The 20,898-nt window shown below is 44.0% G+C and overlaps 2 protein-coding genes across 3 annotated transcripts in view; both read left to right on the top strand.

The window, feature by feature from the left end:
* The first annotated feature begins 382 nt into the window (after positions 1-382).
* On the top strand, positions 383-4,499 carry FGF19 (fibroblast growth factor 19). The gene is made up of 3 exons (XM_086472349.1): positions 383-747; positions 848-951; positions 4,167-4,499. The coding sequence occupies exons 1-3, from the start codon at positions 525-527 to the stop codon at positions 4,497-4,499; spliced, it is 660 nt and encodes a 219-aa protein (XP_086328475.1). The 5' UTR covers positions 383-524.
* A 5,773-nt stretch (positions 4,500-10,272) lies between these two features.
* Positions 10,273-20,898, top strand: part of LTO1 (LTO1 maturation factor of ABCE1) — a 29,845-nt gene continuing 19,219 nt past the window's right edge. The window contains exons 1-5 of one of the 2 annotated variants that reach the window (XM_086472149.1): positions 10,273-10,342; positions 10,945-11,050; positions 13,577-13,647; positions 14,626-14,743; positions 15,096-17,309. In XM_086472149.1, the coding sequence (XP_086328275.1) occupies positions 10,284-10,342; positions 10,945-11,050; positions 13,577-13,647; positions 14,626-14,743; positions 15,096-15,164 (423 nt within the window). In that variant the 5' untranslated portion in view covers positions 10,273-10,283 and the 3' untranslated portion in view covers positions 15,165-17,309. Of the gene's footprint in view, positions 10,343-10,944; positions 11,051-13,576; positions 13,648-14,625; positions 14,744-15,095; positions 17,310-20,898 lie in introns of those variants that run through there. The other variant, XM_086472150.1, reaches the window with a different exon arrangement.

The raw sequence follows: 20,898 nt of genomic DNA on the forward strand, positions 1-20,898 counted from the left end.
GGCCGGTCCCCCTCCTCCGCCCGGCCGCTGGGTGGGTTGGGGCTTCCACACGCCCACCCCCGGGCCCCTTCCCGCTCCTCACATCGGGGGCTGATGGACCCGCAGCGCCGCCCGGCCCGGCCCGGCCCGGCCCCTCGGGGGGGGGCAAACCTGGACCGCGGGGGTCTGGCCCCGGCCCGACGGGGAGAGGCGCGGCCGGAGGCTCGAAGAGGTCGGGGGGTGGGGGGAGCTTGGAGGTGCGGATGGGGAGGGAGAGACTTCAGGGTGTCCCCTGCGAAATGATGTCACCCGATCAATATTTTCGGGGGGAGTGACCGACCCGACCAATTCCCGCTATGAAATGGGCTCTATATTGGAGCTGGATGCGGCCGAATCGATCGGGCTGATAAGGGCGAGCTATAAAAGGCCGGGGGGCTGACTCGGCCCGCGCTACATCCCCGCGGCGCCGCCAGCGCAACCAGCGCCCGCCCTCCGCTCCGCTCCCCTCCGCGCCCCTCCGCGCCGTTCCGCTCCCCTCCCGCGGCATGGGGCCGCCCCCCGCCGCCCTGGCGCTCCTGGGTCTCGCCGCCGCCGCTGCCGCCGTGTCGCTGCCGTTGCCCGACGCCGGTCCGCACGTTAACTACGGGTGGGGGGAACCGATCCGGCTGCGGCACCTCTACACCGCCAGCAAGCACGGGCTCTTCAGCTGCTTCCTGCGCATCGGCGGCGACGGCCGGGTGGACGCCGCCGGTAGCCAGAGCCCGCAGAGTGAGTACCGGGGGTCGGCGGTGCCGGAGAAGGGATGGGATGCGACGGGGCCGCGGAATTAACGCCGCTTTTCCCTCTGCCCCCCCCCCCCCCCCCGCAGGTCTGCTGGAGATCCGCGCCGTGGCGGTGCGCACCGTGGCCATCAAGGGCGTGCGGAGCTCCCGGTACCTCTGCATGGACGAGGCGGGGCGGCTGCACGGGCAGGTGAGATGCGCCCACCCCGGTGCCCGGTCCCGGCGGTTCTGCCCCGGGCTCGTCTTTCCCCAGGGAGGTTTCCAGCCCGTCCGCCGCGCTGAAGCGGCAGGCGAGACCAAAGGGCTGGGCATGGGTTGGTGTTTTTTAATCGCCGTGGTTGGTAAGGGGTTAACAAAGCCTTCGGGTCCGCTTTTCTCTATAGGACCGGTGATTCTTGCCACTGTTACTGCTGAAAGGCCGTCAGGATTGTTAAAATTCAGCAAGGGACATCATTTAGAATGTAAAGTTAGGTATTGCGTGTCCGCTGCCAAAATATACAGTCAGGGCAAAATCGCGTTTGTGTTTATAAAGCTCCATCGGTGGGTGGCTGCGTTTCTGCTGCAGAAATAGGTTGTCACACCATGGATTCTGAATAACTTCTCACTGTTCAGGTCAGCTATTCTGAAAAAACACCCAAGATTACTCCTTGGGAAGGAGGTGCAGCCAGACGGCTGCCAGGCGTACAAGCCCCCGAAACACGGGGCTGCCATCGCTGAGGTAGTACCAAACAGAAACAGGATTTCGAGGGGCAGCATGACTCCTCTCCAGTGTCTCACTTCTGACCTGCAATAGCAGCACACCTGTGGGACTTCAAGAGGCTGAGGAGTTGAGTGACCTGCTGACACCACTTTGTTAGGTCACGCTTTTTCCCTGGGTATGTCAGCATATCAGCTAGTCATTGCCAGCCATAAAAACTTGTTTTTTAAGCCGCATGAGTAAGTTGCCAACTCTAGAATTTGAAGGTAAGATTCAGATTCAGTCTGTGTGTAAGTGCTTTACAGGAGCCTGAGTTTCACAGAGTGATGGCTTTTTATTATGCCATAGTAAAGATAGAGCTTGACTCTGATTACTTTGGCAAAACTTCTGCTGATTTCAGTCGGGCAAAGACTTGGCCTGTTGTCAAACTCCCAGTATCTTCAATAAGAGCAATACTGATGCAGTGATGTTTTGAAACGCGTATGTAACATAGCATTAAGCTTTTCTTTCTGAATTTCCTTGCTTTTCTGGGCTAGAATCAATTGATGCCATGATAAGGTGCATAGATTCAGACAATGTGGTAGGTCTATTATTAGCTTAATGTTTTAATGTATATCCAAAGCAAAATGATCAATGAAGACCAAGCAGAGCCTGGATCCTGCTCCCATCGGAGCTGCTGGCTGGACTTTAGCGGTCATAGAATTTTAAAACAGGTTTCATGTAACACCATTTTGAAGGCATATGCATGTGCCTTAACTGAGACTGGGTTTGTTGGTGTATAGTGTTAATTGCAGTGGGTTTTCTTCTGAAAATACAATGTCATGTAGCCATGCCATGGCATCCGTGTGTTATGGGCACCTGCTGTCACCTCTCTGCTAACAGACCTGGCAGCTCTGCAGGCGATTCTGCCTTATCAGCGCTACGCTCAGGAGTGGAACGAAAGGGCAAACACGGTGTCTGGGGACTGAGCTGGGCAACGACTTGCACTCCTGAAACATGCCCTTTTTTAACGCCGGAAAACTGATGACTAGGGTTGGTTTTTGAACGTGCAGTGTGCTGTAGTCTGTAGTTTAGAGGAAATCACGTAACTGCTTAATGTACAGACAAACTAAAAATTCCTCCTGTGAAAAAATAATCTGGAAATACTTAAAAAGTGTTTGGTACTCATTTAGAAAAACACACTGAGATAATCCCAGTGAAACGAAGAGGGAATGATATAGGTGAGACATGGGGGGTGCAATCAATAACTGTTATTTGTAATGCAGGCTTGCTCAAGAAGCTTTTTTATTTCATCATCCTTGTTAGTGAGGCTGAGCACTCATAGAAATAAGGACAGTTAACAATTTGTATCGCACACACGTATTTTTATGAGATACAATGTATGTAGAAGAATAAATATTGCCTGGTTTTATTTGGAAAAAATGTGTTTTATTTTTAAATTACTTCATTAGTTTAAAAAGTGCTTTTAGAAGACACCCAAATGCATGTATTTAGTTGTACTCCGTATTATCAAGCGTGTTTGAGAAAGGACTGAAGAGTATCAAATATGCTCTCTATTCAGACAGGCAGAACATTCATGTAAGGACACTTTTATCACTGCAGACTGAGACATAATGAGCAATTGTCTTTTATTGACCGTGAGTTCAATCACCTGTGGTGGCTGAGCCTGAAATAGCACCGGAGTTGTAAGAAATACAGTGCTTGTGTAAGGCTCTGGAAAGGTCTGACCTGGTGATGCAACTCCTGATATACTATACTATATATCACAAACGTAATTCTACAAATTCATACGTAAGAAAATACGTTCTTCTACACAAAATTGTAACTTGCACTGGTATTAATTTGACTGTTCTAACTAATGCGGGATGAGAAAATAACACTGTGTTAACTGCTCCTTTGCAATTTCAGTAAATGCTGAGTAAAAACCAGGCAATTACCTTTCTAGTATTGTTTCACTGATTGGCCGTGTTTGCCTAAGTGCTGCCTTTGGCAGCGCTGCCTTTCTACAAACTTGATCCTGAAGCCCTTACACAGGCAAATCTCTAACACAGCCAGAGTTTTATACCTGAGGATTGTTGGATTAGGTCTCATGACTGCAGTTAAGTACTGTCAGCAACTAAGCATAGTTTATCTAAATGAGCACTGCCATCTGAGGTTGTTTTTCCCTGTGCCTAGGACAGGATAAGTGTGGTAGCTGTGGGAAGTACACATCCAGGATTCAAAGCTTATTTAATGTGATGGATGTGCATTAACTTCAGGAGTTCTGCGTTAGGTCTTTTAACGGCCTCATAACCCAAAATGCCTAAGTGGGGAGTTATAGTAGGACAGGACAGGATAGGATAGGATAGGACAGGATATTTCAGTTGGAAGGGACCTACAACAAGCATCTAGTCCGACTGCCTGACCACCTCAGGGCACTTCATCTTGGTGGCTGTGGCCCATCACTGAAAGAACAGTCACCAGAGCGCTGGATCCCACCTGCATCCCCACCGCAGCCAGGCAGAGAGGCAGCAGCAGCAGCTCACCAGCATGGATTTGGCAGCAGGGTCTGCAAGGTGCCCCGAATCGGGGCACCCGCGGCCAGCCGGAGCGACACCCCCGCTGACAGCAGAGGGAGAAGGGCTGGTCACATCACAGGTTTATGTCGTGGTTGAATACAATGAGTCTGGTGGGTGTATTTGTAATTTTCATTACTCCTTGCTCCTCAGCTCAGGTATTCCACTGAGGATTGTTCCTTTGAAGAGGAGATTCGTCCAGATGGCTACAACGTATATAAATCAAAAAAATACGGAATATCGGTGTCTTTGAGTAGTGCCAAGCAAAGACAACAGTTCAAAGGAAAAGATTTTCTTCCGCTGTCTCACTTCTTACCTATGATCAACACTGTGCCTATGGAGTCAACAGACTTTGGTGAATATGGTGATTACAGCCAGGCCTTTGAACCAGAGGGGTACTCCTCGCCTCTTGAAACGGACAGCATGGACCCTTTTGGCATCACCTCCAAACTGTCACCAGTAAAGAGCCCCAGCTTTCAGAAATGACTTTGATCATACACACACACACATGTTTTTAAAGAAAAATTGCAGAATACTGCAGGTTTTTTAGCTTTTCATGTAGTGTATTTCGAACTTTTTTTGTATATTTCAGTATGGACCCAGCCTTTTCCTTGCCATGTGTTGTACCTATAAGAGATGAGTGCCCAGAGGCTGTTCTATAGTCTAAAGAGTTGCCTATCCATAGTTTTATTTGGAAAAGAAGGATTGAATAGGAAAAGCTTAGCAGTTTCATCAGTTCCTCCATTACCACGGTGATGATAAAATAATTATAATTTTTCTACATTAACTTCATTACCACGTATGTTCACCTGTTATTTCTGCTCATAGCAGCAAATGCAGAAAACCTTGTCCTCTTCAGAGGCCTTAAAGACAAACATTTGGAGCAAAACAGGATTAAGGAAAACCTAGCAAATGTGGTTACGCGAACTAGAGTTAACGCTGTTTCTTGAAAAGCTGCTGACAACGTTCTGGGAAAACTTTCTGTTGAAAGCATGCCACTGAAAAACCAATTCTGCTTGTATGTTGTGCTTTTTCTTCCTTTAGGAAATAAGGGAAGAAAGGGAAAAATTTCTTTGTTCCGTAACTGCTAAAGGGTACTTTGGAAAACTGGATCTTTGATTTCTTTTAAAGGCTAATTTATGTTCACTGTGGCATCAGCATCATCCAGCAGAGAGTTCTCATTAGCATTAGTGAGAATTCAGTGTGTGGTTGGAAGAGTGCACAGAACTACCATTTATGTTCATCAGGTAGGGAATGAGCAGTTCAAATTAGTGTTTAAATCAAGGTTCTGTTGTATATAAGCATGCATGTCATTAGCAAAGGGAGAGAAGGACTCAAAATGGGTGATGTATAGGTCAAATCAATCGCAAAACAGGATTTCATGTTTAACCTTTAACCATCAGCAATTCTTTCAAGCCCCTTCCAGGCTTGATTCTGCATCTGTGGGAATCAGTGAAGAGACATTTAGTGACTTAAATGCCACAGAACCGGGTCAGGCACACCATTCTTCCTGCAGGAAGGGCTTATGAGTGAGTACCTCCTGGCCAAAACACGGATGTCTGATAGCTTCATTTCTGTTCTCCCGTTGTAACAATTTGGCGAAGGAATAACGAAGGTGAAACCAAAAGAAAAAAAAAAAAAAAAAAAAAGAAAGAAAAAGCAGTGTGAGAAAAGAGTTCAGGGATTTTACTCATTTCCAAAGGTTCATTTATAATAGAGATCTCTATACCAAAAAAAGCTCTACTGGAAATACTGGTGTTCTTCTGACCTAGCACTTCATTGCCAATGCAATATTTATAATTAATTTATTGAATACATACATCTGTTTATTTTGTTACTGTTATTTATGCTCAAAATTCTATTTATATACTCCTGAAGGTGGGTTTTTTTTAGTTGTAACAAATTTCGTGAAGTTTTGTAATCATGAAAATTTAGCAAACGACAGCTTTTTAAATTTCTGTGCATTATCAGTAGTGTAATGTGTACATTTGCAATAAAAAAAAAATCGTCAGCCCAGTAATCTAGATGACTCTTTTGTCACTCCTTTAGTCTAGAGACTTCATGGCGCTTGAGCAAGCCGTGGCACCTGGCTCCGCAGCAGCCGTGTGGAGAAGGAATCCCTTGTGAAGGTGGCGTAGTTGAGGTGCAACAGACAAGGGCACAGAGAGTCAAAGGGGCTTTCCCAAAGCCAGGCAGTGAATGCCAAGGCTGGAATTGGAGTCTGTCTGCTGCCAGTTATTGGTGAGCTCCATGTGAAACTGCAAGTCTACAAAAACTCTCAGTTACAGACGGTTTTGGAAACAGCTCATTAAATGTTGACCTTGGGATATGTGAAGGTCACTCCATCTAGTCCTAAGTTACTGTTCTCTTAATACAACCAGTGAGTGAAGCTCAGTTTTAAGCTGCATGAGTGTGGACCTAGTTTGGTGGGCATGGTGGTGTTAGGTTGATGGTTGGACTCGATCTTAGAGGACTCTTCCAACCTAATGATTCTATGATTCTAAGATCATCAAGTCCAACCATTAACCTAGCACTGCCAAGTCCACCACTAAACCACCTCAGGAATCACCACTTCTACATGTCTTTTAAATACTCCCAGGGATGGCGGCGCCACCGCTTCCCTGGGCAGCCTGTTCCAGTGCTTGACAACCCTTGTGGTGAAGAAATTTTTCCTAATACCCAACCTAAACCTCCCCTGGTGCAACTGGAGGCTTTTTTCTCTCATCCTATCACTTGTTACTTGGCAGAAGAGACTGGCACCCACCGCGCTACAACCTCCTTTCAGGCAGTTGTAGATCTAGGCTGGCGAGTGCTGCCTGTAGACATCATCAGTTATACTTCATCTGCGATAAAGCAGTCATGGATTTGCATCTATTCTATAAAACAGCCCTTTCATATTCCATTTATGTCACTAAACCCTTTCATCTGCGCTGCTCACAGCCTTCGAGGTGCTAGACACGGAAAGGAGTGCTAACCCCCAGCTGCTTGGAGAAGGCAATTCCTCTGGGAGATGGAAAGATCCACTGTCAGGTGTGGTTTCTCTGATTCTTCTCTGGCTGAGCAAAATCCACCTGGAAAATGCAGAAAATCCTGCGTGTGGAAGGCTGCTCCCTTTTGAAAACGTGCAGCCAGGGAGAAAAGTGGTTACTTTTGCCTGAAAAAGATGTTAAATTCCATCAGGAAAAGAGACTGAACATTTCCGCTAGGAAATGCTGTGAGTCACAGGAATTGCAGACTTCTGGGCTGGCAAACATCTCCCACGGTGTTTCCTGTTCTGCTTTGTGCTGAGCTGCTGCCACACAGCCGGAGGGTTCCCGCTCCTCACGTACTGGGACATGTAGTCCTGATTTTCTAGCTGTTTTATTCCAACAGTTTTCAGGATTGGGGCATTCCGTTTTTCTGGTTTTCATATCCAGTTCTGATCAGCCACTATATTTTCTTTGAACGCTAGATACCTTTCAAGACCTCTTTGTAAGAAATAATAATAAAAACCCCGCAGAAAATAAAATAAAATAAATATGGACTTTTAATGTCTGGTAAAAAAAAATCCACTTTTGCTTTTCTGCTAAAAAACCCACACAGTTTTGATGGGAATCTCAGCAAATAACAGAGTTCAGAGGGTGCACTGTTTAACTTAACCTGTGAGACACTTTTTAAGTAGTTGTAACATCATTCGTGAATACTGCTCAAGAGCACAAAGATGAGCGCCCTTACGTTTGCGAACAGCATCTTGAGCTCTCTAGTGACTCTATTTGCTGACGCCTTTGGATTTGCATCTTCCACCAGCAGCACAATGTTTCTTACTGCAACAGCATGGTTAGAGGTTGGTTCAATATTTACTCAGACAGAGGGAAGAATGCCAGGAGCTAAATTACCCACACCGCTTCCTGGAGCACTTTAGTTTTCCTTGGAGGTTTCCCATCCAAGCTCTGACCAGACCTGGCTGTTTTGCTTATAAAATCTGACAAGATCACAGCTTGAGGTGGAAGGATTACTGGAAAATGCTTTCCCTGCCATCAGACACCTGACTCGGTCAGGAACTTGGTGTGCAAAACCTCGAAACACCATTGCCTCTGGTTCTGTGGGAATGTAAACACCACCACCACCACCGTTGGCTGTATACATCCCAGTAGATCATAGTTTCTCAAAGACAGTAGGACAATTGCAGTGCTTTCATTTGCAACAGCACATTTTATAGCCCTAAAAGGTTTTTAAAGGTCAGGTGTCAAATGGCTCCTTGTGAAGTCTCAGTTAGAGGCTATGATGTGCAAATACGAGTTGTTAGGGCGGTGGGAGGGCTGTAGGAAAGGAGATACCGGGCATCTTCATTTCCACTTTGGGGAAGTGTAAAAAGCTATAAATCCTTTATTCAAGAGCCATAATATCAACTTTACCTCTGCTTAAAGCACTGAAACTACGCTTGTGGAAAATTTGGGACCACTCTTTCTACTCTGCCAGTGTACTTTGTATATGAATGGAGAACGACACGATAAATCGAATAAATGTAGTTTCTTCCCTCAGAAATGTAGGGAAGCCAACCCTCCTTTTGGGCAGTGTCAGATGCAATGAAAGCAGAGATGCATTTCCCTTGGAAGCGAATGGGAGCGCAACAAAAACATCATTAGGACTCTGAATTCAGGGTGGATTTCTGACAGTCTAGGCACACAGCAATTTATTAGGAACCCTGTTGGATGGGACTGATGAAGCTATGTAAGAATGCCCCCAAATGAGGCTAGTGTTTTGTAGTCTTCTTGCCAGGACGTATTATATTTTCAGTGTTTTTCGTCAACCCCACTATCCACTGAGATCAAAGTATTTGTTTTTCATTAACTTCCAAAGCAAGATTCAAATTGTAGCTGTTAGCTTAGAGGAAACCTTTAAAGACACCTTATGTTTCCACTGACATCAGTGAAAAATACGTGTTTGCTTGTGGTTTTGTGGTTGTAGAGCAGGTAGGTATTCACACCTGGCAAACCTTCTGTGATTTCATGTGAGATCCCCTGGCAGCTACACTTCAAATTAATGCAGAAAACAAGCTGGCCAACTGATTACTGTCACTCTATACAAATCAGTAAATCCTGCTGCAATGGAGCATTTTTAATTACCTGTGCTGGTGCATCTGGTTAGCCAAACCTTTAGTAGCATGACTTTATTTTCACGCTAATGTAATTTTTTTTTTTTTCTTTAGAACCGTCTCAGAATTTCAAAGCTGTTTTTTTGAGTCCTCTCCCCTCCTGTGTTTGATTCGGCAGATAACAGACCCTCTATACCCTACTTGGATTGGCAGACTGCTTTGGTGTGCCCACAGCCACATTTTCATTAAATTTCTGGAAAACAACAGTGTAAGTTAACACTAAAATATATGCTTATAAATTAGTATAAATGCCTTCTTTTACCAGTGTCGATCTGTAATAACAAATAAACTTAATAAAGCAGTCTAGAATGGCACACTGCAGCGTGGCTTGGGTATTTACATCAAAAACATTTACATTTTGGGTATATATCATCAAAAATACACAACTCGAAAATCAGAAACGTCTCAGGTCAACGCAAAACCGCTTTGTGTCGGAGCCCAGGACTTGGGGGGCTGGAGATGAGCCTCCCCGCTCCTCGCGCCCTGACTTCGCCTGCACGAACCGCAGCTGACCGTCCAGGAGGAAGGTCAAGAAATCAGACAGAAGAATTCATCGGCAATAATTTTCTTTTTTTTTTTTTTTTTTTTTTTTTTCCCGGTACTACCGCCCCCGAGAGTTTTCATGGGAAAAAGCCCCAAACGGATCCTTTCGCCGTTCCTGCCGCTATTCTCCCGCGCCACCCCCCTTCCCGGCGGGGCGCTGAGGTCTCCCCACAGCCGCGCAGCCCCCGGCCGTACCGGGCTGGCTGCCGCAGGGGACCCGAGGAGCTCCAGGGGCTCCCCTCGACCCCCGGGCCCGGTGCGCACCCCCCCCCCCCCACCGCCGCCCCGCCGCCCCCCGGCTCTCCGGTGGCGCTGGGGCTCCCCCTGGTGGCGCCCACGGGGGCTGCGCCCTCCCCGGCGGCGGGGCGAGGGGCGGAGCGAGACCGAAGGAGGGGCGTGGTCATTGCCTCCTCGGGCCACGCCCCTCTCTGGTCCAGGCGCGGCCGAAGGGGCGAGGAGGGGGCTTGCGCGCCTGCGCACTGGCACCATTCCCCCCCCCCGGGCCGCGGCCCCTGCGGCTTGCCGTCCTTTCCCGGCATGCCGAGCGCGTGGGCGTGTCCGCAGCGGCGCCGCGGACGGGGCTTGGCGGCGCGATGGCGGCCGCGTCTCCGAGCTCGGACATGTTTGACGAGATCGTGATGGCCGAGGAGAGGTGGGGTTGGTGGGGGGGGCCTTGGCTGGGACCAGGGGACCTCGGGGGACAGGCGGGGACAGGGCGCGACTCCTCGGTAGCCGCGTAACCTGGGGGGGGAGGGGAGCCCGGGCCCGGGCCCTGGCCTGGGCCTGGGCCCGGGCCTGGGCATGGCCTTCCACCGCCGGCCGTAGGAGCTGAGAAGGAAAAAGTGAGGGGCAAAGGGCGGGTAATGAGCCCGGGGAAGGGCGAGGAAGGAGAAGGGTGAGGGAAATTCCTCTCCTTGCTCACGCTGAGCGATGGACCTGCTCGATCTCGGCTCTTCCCCTGTGTGGAAAGTGGAGCCGGAGTTGTGAGCTTGTAGTTAGCGGTGTTACCGTGGTGAAAGTTGGGAGCTGAATTGCAGAGAGCGTTGTTCTTGGCAAATTTTATAAACGTGTTTGGAAAGATCCCAGTGCGCATAGTTGCATATTAATTTAAATCAGTGTTATGTGATAATTCGAACATGGATCATTGCAGGACAGCATGCAGCATGTTTTTGTTTCTCTGAGTTGCTTGTGCGCAGCGTGGGTTTATTGTGAAATGAGAACAGGTGCTAAAGAACTATTTCTCTGTCTTTACAGGTTTCATGGTGAGGGGTATCAGGAGGGCTATGCTGAAGGCAGTCACGTTGGAGTTGTTGAGGGAAGGAGGTATGGATCGCTCCATGGTGCCAAGATCGGGTCTGAGGTAAACGGGAAGATACTTCAGAATTGCAGTGTTTTTGTCAGGAGAAAATTACTGTAGAGAAACTGTTGGGCAAAGCCTGATATGTTGGTAGTCAGAGGCCTGCAATGTTATGCTGCTTTGTATGTGTCCAAGAGGACCCATAAAACTAGTTTAAAGGTGCTGTTTTGATTTGGACAGTTAAGTAGATGGTTTTATTTTTTCTGAGCGTATTTGCTATATGGGGTTTTGATGATTTTTTTTTTTTCTGAAAAGGAGAATGAGAAGAAATAAATTCAGACAAGTTTGCTCAGGCTAAAATTACGATGGACTGTATATTTGTTTCAGTAACCCAAAATTGTGGCTGAAGGCCCCCGTGTACTATCTCCTGTGGCTCAGCATTAGGGAAAACCATGGAATGTTGAGACACCTTGGGTGGAGAACCATAATGGAGCAATTTTGGGTGTGTCTGTTGCACTCTTTGTTATTTCTAATACTAGGAGAGTTTGTTGGTTGAGACACAATTATTCTTTAGTAGATGGAGTTGGTGCTGTGTATTGCCACACAGCGGCGTGCCTGGATCAATAAGCCTTTCTGCCAATGAAAGGACCAGAGGATGGTGGTGGTGATGAGGCACCTTGACTTGTCTGATGTGTCCAGCTCAAGTTTATTGTAACATGGAGTTTGTTCAGTGCTGTACAATGTGCTTACAGTATTCGTGGTAGGCTTTGTTTCAGGTACAGCGCCACAAATGTAAATGGATTCGATGTATTGAAGACCTTTGGGTAATTTGGCAATTTGCCCTTTTGATATTTTCAAGTTTCAAAAAGTTGATTACCTCCAGAAAGAACAGTAGCAATGACATTGATCCATTTTGAAGTGGAAAACAAACTGCCAAATTCTGAAAGGATGGTTGTTGTACAATTTTGGTTTGCAGTTGGGTGTGATACAGAGATGGACAGTGATGAAATATTTTCCTACTGATGCTACAACTATGTAGTTCAAAGATGAGGATGTTAGTTAAGCAGCAGCCTCCAAAGGTGGGTGGTTTTATACAAAATGATCCTAGACAGAGCATAATAGAGAAGCACTCTAATCTACTTGTACTGGGGGAGCTGCAGGGAAAAGTAGGGTTGTAGACAGCGAGTCAGGTTAAATGAGAGGGACTTGGATAATCTTAGGCCTGTCAGCCTGTTTTGTGTCTTGGGCAGAATTTTGATGCTGATCTGATACTGGCCTTGCTTGATAGAGAACCAAAGTAAGACTTTATAACTAAAGTGTGTCTGGTTTTGGGCTTATCCCTCAGACAGGCTTAGACACAGTAGCTGCTTGGGCTCGAGCAGAAGGTTGGCGCTGTGCCTCTGTGGTCAGGCAGTGCTAATTGTGCTGAGAGGTCTGCTGCTAAGTGTCTAGGGGCCAGGTGTGTTTTACTGTAGTAGCTTGTCTTTACAGCAGTGGTAACAATCTGTCAGTTGTCTCCATTTACCTTCGGTCTCTCAGCAGTTTTGGGGCATGCAAATTAAATTTCTGTTGACAAAAAAATGATGTGGAAGCCTCACTTCAAACGTGCTTGAGCACTTAATAGGATGTTAAGTCCCAGACCCATGTTTGGGCCTTAAAAAGCAGCTCCACTGTGTACTTTAACAAACATAACTAACAGAAGACTGGAACTACCAAACACTCCCACTCTACTCTGAAGTGGTTTGCAGGCTACAAGGGCTTACAAGTCCAACGATGTTTGGTAAGTGTAAATGGCAGGTGTATAAACATGCAGACGTATGGACTGAAGTGGGATTAGCCTGTAATTTTGGACTTAATGTCTCAAATCAGTGAACTTTTGTCTTAGGTGTCTGTGTTGTTTTTCTGTGAATGCTAAGTCACCTTCAAAAGGGACTCCAGCTGACTGATCCATTCGGTGCATTGGAGAACTTGCCTATATTCCTGTTTTGTTTGGTGTCCAAAGTTGTAAGGAGAAGTTCTGGCAGCCAGGCTAGCTTAGTCAGCTCCTCGTGCCTCTTTCTGATTCCATGCTGCTCTCCTGAGTTAGGCTGCTAAAATGGTTTGCGTATTAACTCAGAAAAAAGTGTGGTTTCTTTGATGGACTTCATAGCTCCCTCAGTCCACCTTTTTGTAGGGCTGCGTGTGGGCTGCTTAAACTGACAGTGCTGCAAAAAGAAATACTTACCAAATCATCTTAAATAGATTGGTTTCGAACTGCCTCCCTACTGCCACACTTTAATAAATTTGGGGGTTCAAAGCATATAAGGTATGGCTAGTGTTTTGCAGAATTGCTTTTTTATGCTGCATTTTAAATATTTTGTCCTCTGGTGCTAAAGAGATTCTTACACGAAGTTTTCTGACTCTTCTACTATGTAACACAGATAGCCCTCATTGATCCCACTCTAGTTTGCTGAAGTTTCCAGCGTAGAACCGTGTTTGTATATCGGGTAATTTGTTTCCTGAGGAATGGGATACACTGTAGTGCTTTATTTATGTTTGACTAGGTGCGCTACATGTTTTCTTTTTTTCTTCCCCTCCTGACATTCGCAGGTCGGCTGCTACCTTGGGTTTGCGCTGACGTGGCAGTGTCTGCTCCAGGAACCCACGGACGAAAAGAACAGGTAAGGTCAAAAAACACCCAAACCTGTTCCTTTAATACCGTTTCAAATGATGGTGTCCAGTATTGCCTCTCCCCCAATGCAAAAGAAATACTGAGAAATAGAAGAAAGGTGAACAGGGAGCCACTAGGGTGGTCCTGGACCATGTGGTACTGAAAAGTCCATAAGGGAACGTGGTTTCTTCAACCTGCAGAAGAGAAGACAAGGGAGATACACAGTTCTGCCACGTAAGGGGAAGTTCTAGATGAGGTGGAGACGTGTTCCTTGCAGAAGCGCACAGTGAAGGGACAACAGGCAACTTTCACAATTTGAAACCAGTTAAGTTCCAGTGGGACCTGAGGAACTTGCACTTTCCCGTGCAAGCAGCTAGGCACTGGGACACGTTCTCCAGAGAGACTCTAGAAACTCTGTAGATTTTCAAAATCTGGGTGGAGATGGCCCTGAACAGCCTTATCTAGCTTTGGAGTTTGTCCAGCTTCTGCAGAAGGTGGACTAGACCTCCAGCCGTCCCTTCCAACCTGCATTGGTCTATGACTTTCATTCTTTTCTCTGTAATTTTTTTTCTGTCCAGTTTTGATTAATTTATCTAACAGAATTGCCACAACACTGTCAGCCGTTTTGATAAGTGTTCTGGTGAGCCTTTTTTATGGCCTTTCTTTATTGCACTCAGTCATCTCATCCATGTTTCTAAAGATTCCTCAATATTTCTCAGGTTTTGGCAGGTGAGTTGAAAGGAAAACCTTAACTTTGTCAGTTGTGCTACAGCTTAATTTCTGATTGTGGCTTAAAGATGTATCAAATGGAAACTCTCTGAGCTAAATGGGAGAAGTTGAATTAAAGAAGGATGGAGGGCTGAGTTCTACGCTCTGCGTTATTATATAAAAGTATTGGTGCAAGTTTCGTATTGAGAGATTGAAAAAATTTCTGTAGTAGCATCATTAGTTTTTCTGTTTTGATTTGATTTTTTTTTTTTTTTTTAAGCAAAAAGAGAAGGGCTCTGGATTCATTAATAGGGATGATTCAGAAATTCCCCTATGAAGACCCCACTTACGATAAGCTGCAAGAAGATCTGGAAAAAATCAGAGGAAAATTTAAACAGGTTTGTAGGATTAAGTTGTTATTTTAGCACAAAGTGGTATTAATTTCTGAAAATACTTAGTCTCTAAACCTGCTCAAAAACACAGTATTTGTGCAGAGCGATTATTGTTCTCCTTTTGCAATCATAGTAAAAATACTTGAACTGAGTGAAAATACTTGATAGTTGAAAATTCCCCAACTGATAGCAAGTGTGAAATAAAAGAAAAATATTCTTTAAGTGAAAATTGAAAATATTATTTGATGAGGAATTACAAGTGGGACAAGAAGTGGTGAAACGGAGGAATTTGGAGTTTTGTTGAACATTCTTCTTGGAAAATAGATGCTTTGAAACACTTTTGTGTATTCTTTTTTAGGTTTGTTCAATGCTAAATATTCAGTCTGATTTTAGAATCGGTACTGAAAGATCTTCACTAACATTTTGAATATAACAGATGAAGATAAACATGGATGACCAAAGAAGAAACTTTAAGAGGACAGATAACTGGAAAAGTGTTTATCTACTCTTATTTTAGACAAAATCAAAATAGTGGTGCTAAATATTAAAGGAGAAAGGGAAAACCGTTGAACTTGCAATAGTACTTTTCGTATGTCATGTAACATTCGTTATCTCTAGGTTTTATTTAGGATGGCTGAAACACCAGCATGTAAACCTGTTAAATAGGAATATTTGCTTTAATTGCTCATTAGCTTTGCACTGACAGATTAATTCCTCAAAAGGAAAACACGTGCATTTGCAAAGTTTCCCTATTTAAAGGGTGTGTGCTGCTTAAAAATCTGTGTATGCAGATCATTCAGTTTACACGATGTGTAGATGTTGTAGGTGAAGTAAAATACAATGGGTTGCCTGCAGACTTTTCAGTAGGAAACCTTTTTGTGCATAAAGGGTAGAATGACAAATGAAGTCAGGGTGCAAAGGAGGAAGATTAAGATACCGGCTCATAAAGTAGCTGTGGCTCAGAACGTGAAATCTGCACTTTCCACGAGTTCTGCAGACTGATGCAGTGTGGGGAAAGAAACCCACCAAACCCCAAAAGCTAGCAATCTGAAGTGATCAAATGAGGGAAATGTGACTGTCAGAAGAGTTGTGGTACTGATACTAGTAAGTATGAGTAACTTTTGTCAAGGAATAGCTTCTTATTTTCCAGTCTTGAAATTGGTCTCATTCAAAAAAATGGATGCTGTCAGCTAAATGTATCCAACTATGTTAGTTTGAGAGAGATACAGTTAATTATTTTACCTGAAAAATGTTTCAGGTTGGGCTGCTAGGTGTCTTTACATTCCATTTGCAATACAGTTACCCAATAAATACATACTTCCTTCAGCTGTAACGTCCGCATGCCCGGCCAAGTCTACTGGCCCAGTGTGGCTTCGTAAAGACAGGTTTGGCGACGATGGGTGTCGGAAGGTGTGCGCAGGGTAAACTGTCTCAGGCAAAGGACGTGGTTTAATGCGGCCGTGTCCTTGAACAGCACCACTTTGTGCCCTCTGGTCCACGTGCATGTGGATCAGTTGAGTTCAAACTAGTCTGTTACTTCTTGTCTGTTCCCTGAGCGTGCAAGTTTGCCAGTGTCAAAGGCTTTTCTTAATCACTGGGTGCTGGTGCCCTTTGTGTGTTTAATTGTCTTAGATGTGTAAGTGTTCAAACAGCTCTGATACATGTAGTGGGTGTCAGGGCCATCTAGTGGAGGAGGTCGTTGTATTGTGTGAGAAATGGATTATAAGTGTCCACAAATATTTACGTAGATAGAAGTTGTTAGAACGGAGTACAGCACATACGTACACCAGATACAGCTCTTCTAATTGTGTGGTGAGTTTCTCTGAAAGGAAGCAGCGCTGAGGTAGGCTTCATTCGTAGCTTGTTTCCTCGTTTGAGGCCTCGGTAGGGACGTGATGACATTGGTGGGCTCTTCGTTTAGGGCACTTTTGCGTGCAGCTGGCTTTTCATTGATATGCAGCTAAACCACTGGGAACCAGGACAAGCACCAAACTGCAAGTACATGAAAACAGAAGCAAAATACAATAGCATGCCCTGTAATCTCAGGAAATAGATAGGCACAAACAAAAAAGGTCACATGCTAAAGAAAAGAAAGCTCGTTTGACTTCAGAGGAATCCAAATTGGAAAATGTTGTCTCTGCATCCACAAATCAGTTTATTTTTGCAGATCAAAGTATTTTACCTGTTTACTTCAAATTAATGAAAAGTACTGAGTACTCATCTGTGATTAACTTTGACTCAAAGTATTTTTTGTTGCAATCCATGAATTATGCTCTGAATAAACTGCCCCTGGATCTTGGTCTAAAAAGGTAGTTCAGTTGTTCTTCTGAGTGATAGTACAAGAAGTGAACGCTGGCGGTCTAAATATTCATGTTTTTAAATGCAGCCTTTTTTTGGAATCTTTGCACATGGTTTACAAAAATGTGTGTACAAACAAGGGAAGGGATGTGAGAGCTCAAAGTATCTGTGAAGCATTTGATTAATAGAAGTGTGTATGATATGTAAATTATATGCAAAGTACTACTCTAAAGATTGTTCAACTAAGAGAAAGGATCTTTGTAGATCAAATGGTCAATGATTGAGTTTGAAAATTGGTTTGATAGCTAATTTTCTTGTATTGCTTTAATTTTATTTCTAACAAATTAATATTAGTAGAATAAATTATTATATAAATATGTATGTATACACACATATTTAACTATAAAGATTGTAGCAACCAGGATTTCAAACCAGCAGCCAGCTTTAGGGTTGCCTGTTAGGTCTTTAATTTAGCTTTGTATGTGTGTACATACTGATGGAGTCTCTTGTTCCACAAGTCTGTATTTTTCTGAGTATCTTCTATTTCATGTCTTGTATGGGCTTGATGGTGTTTATTAAATGAGGTACGGTTCAAAATTCTGTTGGCTGTGTAGTTGTATACTTTTTTTGGTGCCAATTTTTAAAACTGTTTTCTGCAACAGAGTTGTGAGGTTTTCTGTGATGTTCAGGGCTGTAACAGTGGAGTCTTCACACCGCACTGTAGGGGTATTTTTATACCTTATTTGCAGCTAAGGAGTGAAGGCCCAGGTTATGTCGAGAATACTGATTTGCCTTAACCAATATAAGATGTCTAATGTAACTCATTCCAAATAATTTTGCATTTTGAGTACTTAAATACTTCAGAATGTGCTTCTTGCCAACACCACGAGTGGCTGACTGCCTGGCTTTTTTGCGTGTTTGTATTTTTGCCTGTGTTTCTTAGATCAGTCACCTAGAAAATAAGGAACATTCCAGTTAGCAAACACCTGTGAAAGGTGTGTGCTTAAGCCAGCTAGAATGCTACTGGGGGCAAAAAAATCCATCACAGTTTCAAAAACCAGTATTCACTTTTGTGAGATGTAAGCGTGCGGTTTCTTTTCTCCGACACCTTTCCTGTTATGTTAACACCTTCCTAAAATCTGTAACAAATGAAACCAAATTCTTATAAATGGCTTCATTAGTTTCACACCCTGCTGACTCATCCTGGGTCTTGAATGGTCAGGACTGTGGTGGAAGCAAGTGTTACGCTGTAATTAAAGACCCTGTCAGTAGATCTGTGCACAGAGAGGCTGAATAAAGCTCCTGTGGACCACAGTCATTCAGGTGTTTCGTGGTTTGAGTGCTTGGCTGTGCAACTTAAGTGTCGTTTCAAGGACTGGGAGGAAAAGATACGGAAAAAAATGCGATCTTGTAGATTATAATATTGGTTATTAATCAAGTAGGACATAGAGACTGTGGCTTTGTGCTGTATCATCAAACAGGTTCGAAATTTTGCAGAAGTACTTGATCTGTTAAGAACAGTAAAGATGGAAAATTTCTGCTAAAATTATTGCAGCTGCTAAGACCTAAAGATACATCTGTATTCACCACCTCCAGTTATTGCTCAGTAGTAAGGGAGGAATGTTTGAAACATTTAACTTACAAATTTCTGACTTGCCTGGGCTGCGTTCTGTCTTGTTTTGTTTCTTCATGATCGTCTCTCAGCTGAAACTGTGGAATACAGAGTTTTATTAAAAGGTGGATACAAAGCTAATTACTGCTAGTGTACTGCAGTCATTGCAGTCCAGAAGGCTTGTAATTTTTCTTTCTATGATATGTGATGAGTACAAGAAATAGTGAGTTTGGAGGCATCAGCAGAATTCATTCCCTGCAGAATTGCGTGCTGCTTCAATGCTGTCTCTTAACCGTGGGATCATCAGCTGCCAATGCCAGATCAGCCATTGCTAGAACCTGTAAGTCTGACTCTGTAGGTTATCTGTGTCATTGTACGGCATTAGTACAGTGAAAAAAAAAAAAAATAGGATGGGGTTTGTTCAAGCTTCCTAGTAAAATTCACAAATAAAACGCTTGTTCTATTTTCATTAAGCAGCACATTTGTTGTAAACTGTAATATGAAGGGGATCGATTTCAGCTTTGAATGATCACTGTAATCAGCAGAAATGGGTGAAATAAATCAGAAAACAATCTGGATATGCAATTGTTTGCTTAAAAATCAGTCCTGTAGGAGCAGTCTGGCTCATTCAAATCCCATTATGTTTTTCTGAAACAAGGTTAGGATAATTTACATGTGGATGTGTAAGGAAAGTCTGGCTTCCCAGTTTGGCATTGCCTTGTTTGGTTAGGTGACTTTGATCCGATGGCTATCGAGGTGTGAGATGCATAAGCAATAGTGTCTTCTGGTGTGCACGCAGAACCTGTGCAATCCCATGTCGCTAGCTTTGTGCATATACGCCATTTAGAGGAAGAAAAATTAAAGACTGGTTTAAACACTTTTTGTAGGGTTATTTTTGCTGAGTAAAGTACACGTTTTGGTCTGTGTCTTTAGGATTTCTAGAAAAGTAGCACATTTTTATTCATTATTTTTTAATAGGTCGATTATGTTGAGATAACATTAAGAGTTTTCATTTTTCAGTAGATCAGTTCCAAAATCTAAAAATATCTAGATTTTGGTTTTAGAAGAGATGCAAGAGAAAACTTGAGCCCTGTGATGTATTTGTAAATGCTTATTTACACCATGGCTGTAAATACACCTTCCTGTATTGGAACGAAGGGAGAGCCTTCTGTCGAAAGTCTGCCTGCGCCCTAACGCTCCACAGCGCTTTAGAGTGAGAACGGGACCCTTTTAAGATATGACTTACCCCTAAGAAGGAGTTCAAATATCTGAATTTTTGAGGTTTTAAATATGTAAATCCTGTTTGGTTGATACCTTTTTATTCTGTATGTGTCTACATCCCTTTCTGAGTCCTTTCTGAATGTAAAGTTTTAATACCAATCTCCACATTAAGGTATCACAAGAAAAGAGCATTAAAAATAGAATCATGCAACTATAGGCCTGGATCTAATATTTATTTATTTACTCACAAGCTGCCAAAGCTGTATGTTTTATTAGATGCAGCGTTCTGTTTCAAGATCTGATTTAATAATCTTAGATTATTTTCTAGTTTTCTTCTCAAATAGAAGTGGGTGCCTTTTCCCTGGGTGGTTTGTTTGAACATTTGTGGTTGGGTTTTTTTTGTAAAGTCCAGTAGTTACTTGGCAGTGTTGCATGCTTGAAAGGGAACGCTGATGGTGTTAACAAATGTCGTTTTCTGGAGATAAAGGTGTGGGCAAGCAAGATGAGGATAAGACTTCTTGTGAGGGTAATTGCTTTCTTAAACAATTTCTGCAACGATAGCAGCATGAGGCGCTACGCATTTTTGACAGAGTGCTGGTGTTGGTGTGCTAATGATCTGAAGGATATAGTTTGAAATCTGCTGGAGTATTAGAATTATCCTTCTGGATTAGAATCTTTATTTCTGATGGGAGTTTGTTCAGGGCACTCCAGAGGAGGTTATAACCAAGCTGGATCAGGCAGATAAAGCAGTTTTGTGTATGATACTATATCTCACCCTGACCTTCTGAAAGAGAAAGGCTTTAATATTTCTATTAATGTTATATTTTTTTACATTCTCAGTGCTACTCAGGAGAGTGCCTTTTGAATACTGCCCTTTGCAACTTCTTATGGCAATGGGTTCTGGTCTAATTACAGCCTAAAACTTCAGCTTTCATACTTTGGCAAGTAACCATGAAGATTCTCATTTCGCAGTCTGCCAGAGTTGTTGTTTTAACGCATAAAGTTGTGACAGTACACGTTACCCCAGAAA

Source organism: Leptosomus discolor, chromosome 12 (assembly GCF_034619465.1).
Source record: "Leptosomus discolor isolate bLepDis1 chromosome 12, bLepDis1.hap2, whole genome shotgun sequence".
Taxonomy (NCBI): domain Eukaryota; kingdom Metazoa; phylum Chordata; class Aves; order Leptosomiformes; family Leptosomidae; genus Leptosomus; species Leptosomus discolor.

Bases quoted from the DNA above. Each gene is read 5' to 3' on its own strand.
- FGF19 (XM_086472349.1), top strand. From the start codon at position 525: ATGGGGCCGCCCCCCGCCGCCCTGGCGCTCCTGGGTCTCGCCGCCGCC. The intron at 748-847 runs GTGAGTACCGGG...CCCCCCCCGCAG, and splicing joins CGGTAGCCAGAGCCCGCAGA to GTCTGCTGGAGATCCGCGCC. The intron at 952-4,166 runs GTGAGATGCGCC...CTTGCTCCTCAG, and splicing joins CGGGGCGGCTGCACGGGCAG to CTCAGGTATTCCACTGAGGA.